Here is a 15016-nt window from a genome sequence, read left to right as displayed (position 1 = left end):
AATGAAGGCTGCTATCATGGCCATCACTTCTAAATGGAAGGCTTTATCGTCTCAGAATGCTGACACAAATAGACTCAGATAAAATCACTTTTTGTTTCTTCCATCCATTCCTTCTTGCTCAGTACTGTATGTGTTGGCAAGGGGCTAAGCAAAGTAGCTCAGGCATCCATCTCCCCAGCCACATCCTAGACACATTAGAAACTTTCTGTCTGATAAACTTTCTGTCTGATAAAGCAGGAGTAGTTGGTGCTATATTTTTAGATTTGCTATAGAATTTGATACAGTCAATCATGACATTTTAATCTCAAAACTCTCTAAATTTACTTTTCAACTAGAGCACTGGCACGGATGTCTTCATATTTATCTAACTCATATTTGTGATGCGCTGTCCAGTAACATGAAGTGCACAATGGAGGTACCACAGGGATCAGTGTTAGGCCCCCTATTATTTAGCCCATATATTATCAATCTTTCACAACAATGTCATGGTATAGAACTGCAAATGTATGCAGATGACATTGTTGTATACACACATGCAAAAAAAAGCTGAGTTAGCAGCTGTCAAGCTAACAACTGCGATGGAAAGGGTCACACAGTGGCTTGATCAATCCTGTCTTAGCCTGAATGTTAACAAGACAAAAGGGGTGCTTTTTTCTTAAACTATGGTACAACCTCCTAACGCTGATATTCTCATCAAAGGTGAAAGGATTAACATGGTCACTGATTTTGAATATCTTGGCGTGATATTGGATCGAAATTTTAATTTTAAGAAAATATAACTTGGCAAACTTTAGACACATTAGAAACTTTCTGTTTCCGGATGCAGCCAAGACATTTATGCAAGCTATGATCCTTCCCCATATGTCCTTTTGCGTTTAATGTTGGGGACAGGCTGGAAAAACAGCCATAAAATCACCATTTATATAAATAAATGTCAAAAACTCTGGATAAAAAGCTGAAGCATTATTGTTACTGTAGGATACTGAAGAAATACAATCTATGGAACTTTGAGAATTTCAGATTATATTCAAATTTGTGCCTTGTTTATAAAATTTTAAATGGTTTGGCCGCTCCTCTATTATGTGACTTTGTGTATTTTCTCTCAGTGAACTCTATAAAATCCTCAAGAATATCCTCTATAATAAATTGTACTGTATCATTCTGTCACACTGTATTTGGGCAGTCAGCTTTCTCTGTGAAAGCCACAACTCAGTGGAGCGCCCTATCTGATGACATGAAGAATTGTATTTCCATTAGTACTTTTAAAACCAAATCAAAAAGTCTGCTAAAATCAACTTAACTCTAACCACTGACCCTACATTTAATCTCATGGTCTTCTCATTTAGGCAAATAATCTTGCTTTTAATTTGACAAGCATACATTTGTCATTTCCAGTTGACATTGTGGGTGTGTGTGATGTGCTATTGTGTGTAATTTTGTATTACGTGTCCTGTATGTTTTTTGCTTCGTACTGTTTGTTATTATGGTGTTCCATATTTTAATTGTGGCCAGCTGAAGGGATTGCTGATTAAAATTAGCTATAAGCTAACTCTGGTATAGTACATCAAATAGCAACATTTATGTTTAACACGGTACATGGTCCCTTACAACAACAACAATATTGGGCAATATACAGTATATATTCTGTTTGATGTTATGATTGATATAAATAATTTATAATATTGTGAAAATATTATTGATAATGACGCTTCAGCAACATCTCTGTCCAACTGTGTTTTGTGCATTTACCTGCATTGGGAGGCATGGCTAGAGGAGTACAGGAGACTCCCTGGCCTGTGGATGGAGAGGACAGTAATGTCTTGGCCAGGAAGGCAGAGATGGGCTGAACCAACAAAGATGTCAGGCTTCCTCCAGCCTCCCTTGACACCCCAACTACAGAAAAATACAGAAATACAGGAAGGGATTCAGAGGAAATCAGACAAAAGCAGGAACAGAAAAGGAGTCAATGCAGGAGAGTGTGGAAAATAGAGACAGATACTCATTTATATGAACATTTTCTGTTATGACCTGAAATCTTAAAATAAGCTGACATAAACTGAAATATTTGGCATTCCTCAAGGTTCTGTTTTGGGTCCTCTTCAGTTTTCTCACAATATGGATAGTCATATGTGTCTATGTTGATAGCCAATTGTATATACTGTCCAAACCTGGCTCAAGACTGGACAAAGGAGGAGAGACCACACGAGTTGTAACTAAAAATAGATTGTACATATTGTACATAACTAAAAGATAAATGAAACTAAACACAACCAAAACAAACATGGTGGAAGTCAGAGGAGAGAGATCAAATGACTGACTGCCTCTAGCTTATATAGAAGCCTGTCAGTCCAAGTAAGCTGAATCTTCCTGACGACCCAACTCCGCCCACCATCCTGCAGGTAGAGTACAAAGAGTCTGTCCAGAGAGGGTTGTCACAATACCAGTGAGAACCCTGTGAAAAAAATATTCTGTCTCTTTTGTAGAAATGTCTGAATGACACCAAGAAATGGATACAGCTAAACTCTCTTTCTGAATGACCTACTGTACAGTATGTGCTGTAAAGTCTGAGTAATATGACTGTGCTGTACTAGACCTTCATTCCAAAATTTAGGTGCAAGTTTTGACCTTTAACATAGGTATTGAAAGCCATGTAAAAATGTATTTATTGTAATTATTATTGTAACAGTATTGTATTTAAAGCTAGAATATGAAACTTTTTTCTAATATTTTGTGATTGAAATTTGCTCAAAAGCAATGAGCAAGAAAGCAACTGATTAATCCTGATAAACTGATAAATATATGGAAGATACATAGAACCATGTAATTATGTAACAATATAATTGTTTGGGCATGCAAGCTGTTCAGTTGAGAAGATATATTAGCTACAATACGACAAGGCCTAATGACGCAGGCTGTTGTTAACAGATGTAGCATTTAGTGGGTTAATTACACACTTAAAAAAAAAGCAGACATCAAGGCATCACAAGCTCCAAGATCAATCCTTTATATTTTGTCTTTTTTTTGTTGTTTACTGTGAATGAGATGTCAAAAATCAATGTAAGTTCTGCACCAAGACATCAAGATCACAAAGTATATGCACTAGGAAGTCACAAGGTCAAAAATGGATACATTTACATATGATGCAAATATGATGCTGATGTGATGCGAATGCACTATATCCTTTCTCTCAAACAGTATACTGCCCTTCTATTTCCACAGTATTCCTCTCATCAAAGCAGTAATGACATAAAAAAGAACATCAAAAACATTGGAGTCTGGCACGTGATGAGGCTTAAGTTGTTTGTGTGTTGTTCATTTCATCTCTCAGTAATTGTTATGAGCAGAGCCAGATCAGCCTGACTGCACTCTTATCTCACTGTTGTTAGTTAACTGCCAGAGATATTGTTTGTCCTTCACAGGTTTAATTTATTCAGGATAGAGGTGTGTGTACTTGCTATCTTCATTCTCATTGTCTCTCTGTCCTAGCTGTCTGCCTCTTTTTTTTCATTGCTCAAAAATTGCTCAGGGTAACTGAGGTGGCTGCACTGTTTGATTTGCCCTCATTATGAGAATAGAAATTTCTTCCTAATCCTCGCTTCAGGTCCATGCAGGTTCAGTTCACAACACTGCAATGCCACGTTCCTGTGCAGCAGAATACATACATGGTTACAATGTAATACATGGTTTCTCTGTCCTAGCCATCTTCCTCATTCTTTATCTCACCGTTAACTCTTCCATCCTCTGGAGTGAGTGCTAACTGAGTCACGGGTGGGTACAAATATTACCTGAAAACTGACAATGAGAAATAGAAATAGACATGAAATGGTGATTTGGGTGCAGTTGGGTGCAGATTTGTGCTTTCACAAAGTTTACGTGTGAAAGCACATAAACACAAGAGCAAAATGCAAAATGGAACAAACACAGGATTGTATATATGTTATTTTTAAATCCATATGCTGATGGTACACTGTCAGGTGTATGTTGAGATTATGTCCTGCTGTATGTACTTCGGCAGTTCCTCATGATGAGAGTGAAACTTAATGACAACACTAAACATCCCCCATAACATTACAATACAAGATGCCTCTTTTTTTTTTATCTTGCTTCTACCTTAATCCCTATATGTACACAAGCATTACAGAATATGGTCCAGTCACAGTCTCTACTAATGCCCATAACCAGTTACTTCTTCATAAGCTCTTTGTGGCACCAGAGAAGATAAATAAACTTTCTGTCAGTCATCAGAGTTTTATTTCCCCTCATGTGTCCATGTAGTGCCAATGATGCAGGATGACAGTCACCCAAAAAGAATGAGTTACCGGTGGATCATTTTTTCCCTTGTCCAGACCAAATAAACCAAACTACAGATGTGAACTTATCCTTAAAGTTAAGGTCAAAGTCTCTTTCTAATTCACTAGATGTATGCAGAATGTACATAAAGAGCCACACATATAATAACATTTAATGTCAAGGATGTGCAGAGGGCCCAGTATTTGTATTTGTATCTGTATTTGTTGAAGCTGCAAAAGTATTTGTATTTGTATTTGAATAAAAGTTGTTTTTATTACAATTTTAATTTTAGAAAATTAAAGTGTTCATGAATAAATGACCTTACGAGGGAGGTCCCAACACCAGGTCTCAAACTGGAGTCTCCCTGGTCATTGACAACTGTGCTGACTACTGAGCTAAAGCTTTACTCATCACCTCATTGCAGACAGACCTCTACCTATTTATACACCCATAACACAGAGACAGCACAGCGTGTAACATGTAGGGAGGAACTTCAAATGTGATTATTGCTTTGAACTTTTTACTTATTGCCTATTTTTTACAACCTAACTTTGTGGAAAGTAGAAGGGGAACAACAAGTCCCTTGGGAGCATTTTGCATGTGTCAGTAGCTCAGCTTTATCTCTGGGGAACACCCCCAAATCCGAAGTGTTGTCCAAATTAGGAAATGTGCGTCATGTAACAGGTGGATGTGACTCCCCTCATTGAGACCTGCTGATAGACGTAACAGCGAGCAGAGGAAAGAGACTGAGATAGTGATATAACCGACCTGCATGCTGGTATTTGACATGTTTTGGGTTTTTTTTCTTTCGGAATACAAATAATTTTTAAAATATTTTTATGACACAAATATTCGTAATAAACCCACTATTTGTTGTGACAACCCTATCTGAACAGATTAGGCTTTGCCCAATAATGTATTTGTATTTGGACACACCCCTTGTATCTGTGTGTAGACTTTGACCATCAATTTAAATGCTTTATTTTTCTGCCTAAGACCTTGTTTGAAATTTTCATTTTCAAAAACAGAAGAATCTGGCAAAACAATTCAACAAAACTTGAATGACATTACCCAACAGAAACAGAAATAGAAATTTTAACAAGTGGGATGAAAATCATGTCAGAAAGCTGAAGGAAAGTCAAACATTATATTTGTGTTATATGACCCCCATGTACATACTGCTGAAAACAGAAGAGAGCTAGAGGGAAGGAAAACTAAATCTGAAAATTGACAAAATCTTTCTGGCGTGCTCCTTGTAAAAGGACATGATAGGTGATTAAAGGCCTCATTAGTTATATTCCCTGTTAAATCATATCATCAATGTGAGTATCTGTTACGGGAGGTTAAGTCCAGATTGTGAGGTTGGCTTTGAGACTCACATTTTTGTAGCTTCTGTGTTGGCTCAGGGGGCATGTTCAGCATGGGAAATGGATAGGAGACATACTTATGAGGACTGGGACCCATAAATGAACAAACACATCAGTCCTGTCAAAGTGAGATATCTTTGATTCTACATCTAGTGAGTGGCATTCCAAAGTAAACTGCAAAACAAATACAAGTAAACCCATCAATGAAAACAAACTGTACTTTCATAGACTGACATAGACACATAAAAAATGGTGCAGTGTTAAGTATCTATTTGCGGATATGTGTAGCTATTATTTCACTGAAATTATAGACAAAAATTAAATAATCAGCATGTCAGCAAAATCTGCTTCAAATTGACAGATACAATATACTGCACTTTTTAAAAAAAAAATATTTAGATGTTTGAACAAGAGCTGAAATAATTAATTGATTGACAGAAAATTAATCAGAATTTTCATGAGCTACTAATCACTTAAATTATTTTTGTCTGATCTTAGCTTCTCCAATGTGACTATTTGCTGTTTTTCTTTGCCTTATGTGATGGTAAACTTTTTGTTTACCATCACATTACCATTTGTTTTGTTTTGTTTGGACAAAACAAGCAATTCGAAGACGCCATCTTGAGCTTTGGGAAAGTGTAGCTATCCTTGTTAGGACATTGCATTGACTCCATTCATTGGTGACAGCCTAACCCAAACCCTAACCCTAACCCTAACCCTAACCATAACCCTGACCAATTTATGTCTAAGCCTAACCTTAATCTAACCTCAATTCACACCTTACCCTTAACCAGGACCTCAGAAATGACATTTTGCCACATTAGGACTGGGCTTTGGTCCCCATGAGGACTACTTATCCCAACAAGGTCAGTGTTTAAACCAGAAATGGTCCCTAAGAGGTAACAAAAACTTGCATGTGCGTACACACACACACACACAATTAAGCATACACTCACATATACAATCTGCTGGGTAGAATTGATGAATGTCTAAATGGATTTTTCAAGTATCTGTCTTTGTCAAACAGTCATTGTGGTTGCTAACAGGCAGTCCTGACATACTTAACATATTGGACTCATCCAAATTTCTTAAGTTAAAAAAGTAGAAATCTCAAAAGGTAAAATATGGGTCATTTGTTGCAGAAGGTGACAGAAGAAACAGAAAAGAAATGCATCAAAATAATTCTTATATCAATTAAGGTTTGCAACACTAAATAACATGATGACTGAGGTGTGAATATGTCTTGGAGAAACATGGAAGAAAAGAAAGAAGAGTTAAGATCCATCACACTGTCAGAAGATACTGTAGCCGTGGTCCGCTGAGATAAAACTAATCTACAATATCGCCATAGAGACCGAGGCTGTGGCAAACTAACTGCTGTTCCACTTTTTATCATATAAATAGTTAAACTACTTGCTGTTGTCGCCTGTAGGCTTTATGTGCACCGCCACCTGCAGCTGTGCATCTTTGTGGACATGTAAGCATCTATGTATAAGAGTATGTACCGTCATTTTGTTTTAAATCCCAGTATCTGAGTGTGGTTTTTATGGACATCATCCAGGGGCATCAGTTGCTGCCAGACTTTAACAATATTGTTGAAGTTCACTAGCATATTTTTGTTACTGTATGTTGTGCCACATATCTTCCTGTGATTGACTGAACTTATCACATGGGACAGCACAGGACAAAACAGATCTGGGACTAAATCAAATAAATGCTGCATTTCAGCAAAATGTCCTTTTATATATATTGTTTCATTCAGTCCTGTATTTTTAAATAACATGCAAACAAAGACACCGATTTAGTCATTATTAACCTCTAGAATTTTACATGTTCAACAAATAACCCTGCCATAAATTATTTTTGAACTCAGTTGGTAGCACAAATGCTTAAAGATGACCTATCACATATAAACTATAGTATAATTTCACATTTCAACTTTTAGGTATTAAATATGGACAGTGTCCCATGTTTTCAGGAAGTCTCTTAATCTCTCTAATATGTCAGTGGCAGAATTGAGGAATAAGGAAATTGCTGACTTGGAAAATGAAGTGTTCTGTTGCATTTTCTTGCACTTTGTTATAGTTAAACTAACACATCTTAGCAAAAAATAAGTAAATAAAATAAAGAACAGGAACTACAAGCAACCATACAGACAAACTCATAACTCATTACAATGGCATGCATCCTTTGTCTCTAATATCTCATTTCCTCAGTTAGTTGCATCTTGCATACCCCATTAACTTAAGCATATTGTTACTTTTCTGCTTCTCTTGTAGCTGATCCATACTTTGTCCAAGTTTGTGAATTATCTATACTCTAACCTTAGCTGTGAGGACAAGTTCAGCAACCCTTGAAAAATCCCTTGTGGTTTCTTTGAACCAAACTTCCAGTTGATAGCTTTCTGTGGCTGGTCTAGAGGCTGTCACAGTGGCGTTACAGCACCAGAAGACGATAAATAATCCATGAATGACATGAGAGACAAGACAAGGGGGAGAGGAAGAGGCTAGGGGCGAGTAAAAGTGAGGAGGGGAAATAAGGCAAAAAGTAAAGATGAAAAGGGAAGGTCAGGAGATAGTTGGAAAAGATCGGGGGAAAAAAGGCCTGAAATAGGGGACGATGGAGAAGTTGTAGGAGAGGCGATGGGATAAGGCAAGAAGTGAAGAGTAGATGAAATGACGAAAAAGTTGAGAAAAGATGAGCAGAGTGCAAGAAAAGGACAAAGGAGAGCTGACGACATGGGAGGTTAGAGGGCAATAAAGATGCAGAGCTAGGGTAAGAACAAGAACAGTGGGAGGAGAGAAAGTAGGAGAGTAGAAGGAAGAGCTAAAAAAAAGTGTGGAGGAGTGGTGTGACAGCAAAGCTAGAAAGGAAAATGGCACACAAAATTCAGAGAATTTACAAAGGAACAAGCATGGAAACAAAACTGACAACTAACTGATACTGTTATTGATAATCTACTAAATCCTGAATAACACAGGATGAAGAACTATATAGCAGACAATTAAATGTTACTTGAGAAAACAGACCTTCTTAATAAATTGTAATAATATGCAACATAACTAATAACTACTGAATTTAATTACTTACATATTGGTTATTACTGTGTTCCCTCTCAAGTGGTGCATCATACTGGTTAGTTACAAGAATGCTTAATAACTTCACGATTATCTTACCATTACTTTCCATGTTTGTATAATAATAATCATCCTAACAACAAACTGACGAGCAACTGGTGCCGTAATGATGACCTAGACACAACATAAAGGCCACACATTTATAAATGCAAAAAATTGCAGCGAAATTAGTTCATTTCAGTGGAATCGCAGCAATCTGTGGATTTGCTTGTGAGAGTAAAGTAGTGCCACACAGATCTTTTTCGTCAACTTCAACTTCATCTTTGGCAAAATTTGACACTTGAATTTAAGCTGTTGACCATTAGCAAACTATCATGACAGTGCTGACCTTTTAGAGAACAGAGCTGGAGAGTCCAAAAGAGAGGACATTACTGTGGTGCACCATCCACTTTTACTTCCTCTGGTGAAATATACTGCTCCACAACAGAGGACTGGTTTGCAGACAGTTTTGAGACAGGAGTTGATGGTACAAATGTGTCTCTTCAACCTGCATGAACCATTAGCTGCTGAGCAAAGAAGATTGCTAACGGACAAATAGCAAGCTAGCTAGATCAAGGATCTTTGTTTTTCATCTTTAATAACTATACTCAGTTTAATGATTTACAATCCTGAGAACAAAATGCCAGGGGGCAGTAAACACCCCAGTACAGAGAAAATAGAAAGAAGCTCAGAGGCCCTGTTTACAACTGTCATTAACATGCATCTTGGGCGATCCAATCACAAGTGGACGGCTCAGGACACTTAGGACAGGTGTGAATGCACCAAAGATGCATTGAAAATCCGATCACTCAGACCACATTGTAGGAGGACAACCGCTTGGTCTTTAATTGTGTTAACTAATCTTTGATTCTTAAGGAAAATAAGAGACAGACTCCCTGGATTCCTAAGTTTGTAAGAGCATAGCCTGCAGAAGTGACCTTTGTAACCCTTTGAGTGGGGGTTGATCAGTGATGTTCAACAGACTCAGAAAGACCTCCTAAGAAACCATTTTGATAAGTTGAATTATGACATGAACTAAAAGCACAAACTGACCCTAAAGGCCACTTGGACCGGAGAAAACAACTCCCAACTTAGATGGAGCACAGACTCTTATCAACAAAGCCATAAACTAATCCACATTCCTGAGGATTTTGTGAAGCCTCCCTGCAAACCTGAGGCAAACCTGAAATTCATGTAAATTAAATGTCTAATCATTATGTAACTTATATCATGTTATTTGTCATGTAAATACAAGAAGACGGTATAACTTTCGTAGGTGTATGACTATCTACTAAAGAGATATAAGACTTATTAACCTTTTATGCTACAGGTAACAATACTGCTCCTCTATTAACAAGAGTTAAATTCCCTTTTGTGAAGAGTTAATGAATGTTTGATAAACATGTATTTATATTTTAAGTGTTTAACTTGTGATCTATTAACCTCATAGTCAATCATATTTCAATAGTTAAATTAGACGAGTAGGTGTGTTGAAAGAATGAAGTTTCTGAAGTAATAGAATGTAAAGATATAATGTTTGAAAGGTTTGAGTTTAAAGTTTTCTTTTATTGTTAAACAACAGTCACAATTAATGTTTTTATATTATGATATATTATTGTCTAACTTTATGTCCTTTGACTATAGTATTAAACTTTATTTCAGTAAATGGTTTAAGGCGTGTAAATAGTTTGAGAAAGTTGAACTAATGAAGGTTGTATGCATAAACATCATGAAGTGTTAATATGAAGGTTAATGTTTGTTATTAGAAGAACTGACTTATCATGAATCATGTAAACTGCTTAACTGTTTCTTAAATGGTTTTACAAATATGATACAAGCTGACAGGACCGTTACTAATCAGAAAGCCACAGCTAAAGCCCCTAGAACAAAGAGATTGAATATTCATCAATAATTCGGCGCGAAACCCTTTAGAACACATCTAAACTCCTCCTGTTTTATCCTAACTTATAAAAACAGCCTCAAAGAGATTCCTCTTTGAGTTGGCCTCCAAGAACTCAAGAAAATTCTTAAGACGTCTCTTTTATTTGTTTTTCAACCAAATATATCCGTATTTAATCTTTTATTCCAACAAGTTAATTTGTTTTTGTTTTATTAGTAACATTAAGTCTTGTATTTCTATGTATAGTAATTTAAACATGCACAGTATTTTATTTTGAAGTAGACACCACTGAAGATTTGAGCATAGTCAGAGTAAACTTTAGTCGACACTCAACTTAAGTTATTACAAACCAACTAAAGTCTGAATCTTCAACTTAAACTCTAGAAGAAGGAGAAAAAGAAGAAGGAGGAGGAGGAGGAAGAGGAGGAAGAGGAGGAGAAGGAGAAAGAGAAGAAGAAGAAGAAGAAGAAGAAGAAGAAGAAGAAGAAGAAGAAGGCTTGAAACTGGACCTTTACCTGCTCTCTGAGAGCAATACTGCACACCAGAAGAGAAGCCTTTCTTTTTATTTATTATTTTCTATATATTATCTTATGCTTTATCATCTATCCTCAAGATGTTTAGCTATTAATTAATGTCTTCATTTATCCTAAAGGTGTTTGGTTGTTTCTTTGAGCCAAAGTAAACAGAAGTCACTGTTTGGGACAAGAACTTACGATTATGAGACTGATTCATTGATTAAATTGAACGAGGTTTAGTGCTCCCTCCTAGCACTAACAAATTCTAACCAAAAAGGGAGGTGGTGCCCCCAATAACGAGGTAATTCATTACTGAAGTATTAATACTCCTACAACATTCAGAGGTGATCTGGGTTGCATGTGGCCACATTCATTTAGCAGTGTAAACGCAATGCATCCTGGGCCACACTGAAGGACCTCCTACTCAACTGATGTCCTCTATTTTCCAGCAGACTAGGCACAGAAATTGAATTGCTGCCTCCTGTGTTCAACTCTTTTGATAACAGGATAAAGAAATGCATTATTTTGTTTTCTATCTTTCATGTGAATTAAAAGAGTGTAATAGAAATAGAAGTAGTAATAGAATAGAAATGAAAAAAAACAAACAAAATAACTTGTTTTTCACGTGTCTGTTTAAAAAATATTTCAGAGGCTAAACATTGCTGGATAATTTCCTCTTGATAACTACAATTTTTAGTTTTGTGCTGCTCGACATAATGAGCTCAGGATTTATCCAGAGGACAGCTGCTTTAGTATGAACCTGGACTGTGTGAGTAACAGCTGACCTATTGAACATGTAGAAGAACACAGACCATGAATTAATAGTAGATCCTGTTGGCATGTCGGGAGATTTAAATAATCAATGAAGTTATACTGCTGTGCCTCATGCGTGAATGTGCAGAGTCTCTCAATGGGGAGATGCAGCTGCATATAACTCTATATTTGATGTATATGTTCAGACCCAGTGCTAGAGCAAATCAATAGGACGGGCTTTTGATTTTCGTGATGGGGCACGCAATACATTGTATATTTGTTTATCCTGTTATCAAACAAGCTGAACACAGCTTTGGATGGAGGGTGCAGGGACCCCTGGTCCTCCCACTGGATAAAAACAACAATGAATTTGGTCTTTGCAAATGGAAATGATGTGCGTGTTTATTTGCATATAGAGCGGAGAAGTGAGATCCAATCACAAGTGGCCACTCAAGACGCATGTGGAGACGCATGTTAATGCCAGGTATGAACAGGGCCAGAGAGCTATGACCAGTGCTAGCATGTTGCGAGTTTGTAAGTATGTTATGCCATTAGCTTGCCAGCTCTCTAGCACCACAAATTACACAAAGATGTATGGTTGCTGAGATACAAGTAGAGTATTTTTCTGACTGCATCAATGTTGAGTTACAAATAAAATATAAAGGATGAAGAGGACCCTCCATAGTAGCACTTTGCATTGAGATTCACAGCACTTCATTACCAGATACTCCAGAGCAGTGTCTAAACCCTTCATTAAAAGATACTTGAGAGTGATTGTCTTTGATGTTGGACTTTTGTTTTTCACCCTCATCTTCTCCCACTCCACACAAATCCTGTCTTGACAAGCTTCTTACTTGTAATTAATTCTAATTTATGGCTTGAAGTCATTAAGAAGAGTAGTAACAGGGAGTTTACTTGTGCTCTCTGTTTACTGGCAGATTCTGATTGTGTGATGTTAATATTATGTGAGCCATCTTTAATAGTGTAAAGTGGCTGGTAACTGCAAATATGTTTGGATGTGATTTGCTTATACTAAAAATAATCAAATATGAGCTAATTAGTGATGCCCATGTCTGTCATGATGGATTTCTCCTATTTATTCTATTGCTGACCCTGCCCTGTATCACCTGTTTTGGATGTTTAACCACAACATATTTACAGCCAAACGATATTTTAAAGAACACCATTACATTTTGACCAATCCATGAGTTTTGATGCTTATATTAGGATGCTGACTTGATTGTGTTTCTTTCACTTAAGAAACAGCCAAACTCAGGTCTGTTGTGTCAAGGGCTGAATTGGAAATGCTTCTACATGCTTTTATCTCTTCACGTCTAGACTACTGTAATTATCTTTTTACCTGCCTTAATAAATCTTCCTTGGAACGCTTACAATCTGTCCAAAATGCTGCTGCTAGGCTTTTAACATGATCCAATAGATGGTCACACATCTATGCTCATTTATAGAGCCCTGCATGGCCAGGCGCCACATTATATTGTGGACCTTCTGAACCCCCACACAATGGCCGAGCTCTTAGGTCCTCTAACCAGGGTCTTCTAAGTGTCCCCCAGACACGTTTTAAGACTCAGGGAGATTGTCCATTCCAGTCAGCAGCACCTAAGCTTTGGAATAGTGTCCCTGAAAGTCTGAGGTCTCTGGACTCTGTGGAATCTTTTAAAAAGCAGTTAAAAACCCATCTGTTCAGACAGGCATTTAGGTAGCATGTGGTATTTTATGTTTTAACTTGTGTTTTATGCCTGTTTTTTTTCTCCTGTGTGTTTTATTTGTTTATCTTTGATTAATTAATTAATTTATTGTTTTTTGTGTGTGTGCCTGTGAAGCACTTTGTGAATGGTATCTGTGAAAGGTGCTATATAAATAAACTTTACTTACTTAGCTATGTTTTCATATTGATTCCCTTTACTGTTTGAGCATCTCTTTCAGTTCATTTCGTTTTGTTGTGACTCTTCTCTTCCTCCCCTCATATTTTAAGAATGCAACAGAGGAGCAGGAGGTGTGTGTGGAAGGCAAGCAGGTATATGAGGCATGGCTATGTAGTGTGTGACCACATATAGCATGGATAGCAATGTTCATCACCCCAAAGCTCACCAGTCATGAGCGACTAGTGTCGGTCTCTATGTCCACTAAAAAGAGGCCAGCCATGTTTTGGCAGACACTAGAAGCACATTTATGTCCCTTTGAGAGAGTTACTGTGTGAATATCTGTGTTCTAGCTGAGCTAGCTGCTCTAAGAGGCTCTCACAGTGTGTCTTTGGGAAGTGCTGGTACATAGTCGTAGCCCTGCTGTTTATAGTGGTAAGTTAATATACTGTTATGACTGCTTATGAAGGCTTGCCAACATTACCAGTAGCTAGGTTATTGCTGACCTAGGGTTATTATGGATATTTTCAATTCAACTCACATATGAAATATTTTAGTATTAGCTATCCTGATGAAAAGAGTGACACAGCCAGTGTTAAACTTTCTCTAACACATTTGGGAGGAGGTTTTTTCTGTTCAAAACCAGCTTGTATGTATGTGTATTGTTCAGAAAATCACTGGTTTTAAAATAATACACCAACAAGGATCTATGTGATTATTTGTACAGTGCAAAAACTAATTTAGTGTGGCATTCCTCTTTAATCTGCTGGCCTTGGTGTCAAAGTTACATTATCGCCACATGGTAATGAGTCCATTAAGTCACTGTTAAAACACTGCTTGGCTGGGTTGAAGCATAATACAGTACATAAATGTTGTGGAAAAGATAATGCGACTTTGGTCTTTCTATTATATAAAATAGGTTTTTGTTCAGCAGACATCTCATATGGCAAAATGTCATAAATGTAATACCAACAAAGTTTTTAGAACAACTCCTACTCACATCTGCCTGAAGTACGTGTACTTTGTCACTAGTAAAGTCATCTGATTTCTTCCTTTGTTCCACTGTCATAATTACTAAGGCTGCTAAAGGGTGCTGTCACTTGAACGTATACATATGTCATTTTGGGCCACTTGCAGAAATGACTGATTCTGTCATTTTTATTGGGAAGGCAGTCTTACACAACTGAATTACCAA

The 15016-nt window shown here is 37.0% G+C and overlaps 1 protein-coding gene across 12 annotated transcripts in view; it reads right to left on the bottom strand.

Moving 5' to 3' along the window:
• LOC121900143 (inactive N-acetylated-alpha-linked acidic dipeptidase-like protein 2) overlaps positions 1–15016 on the bottom strand; it is a 651762-nt gene that overhangs the window by 222817 nt on the left and 413929 nt on the right. For 11 of the 12 annotated variants that reach the window (XM_042416175.1, XM_042416174.1, XM_042416172.1 and 8 more), the window contains one exon: positions 1750–1893. The exons of the other annotated variant lie outside the window; for it this stretch is intronic. In XM_042416175.1, the coding sequence (XP_042272109.1) occupies positions 1750–1893 (144 nt within the window). The remainder of the gene's footprint in view (positions 1–1749; positions 1894–15016) is intronic. 12 annotated transcript variants of the gene reach the window in all.

This window comes from Thunnus maccoyii, chromosome 7 (assembly GCF_910596095.1).
Source record: "Thunnus maccoyii chromosome 7, fThuMac1.1, whole genome shotgun sequence".
In the NCBI taxonomy this organism is placed as follows: Eukaryota; Metazoa; Chordata; class Actinopteri; order Scombriformes; family Scombridae; genus Thunnus; species Thunnus maccoyii.
This window is presented reverse-complemented; position numbering and strand designations above follow the sequence as displayed.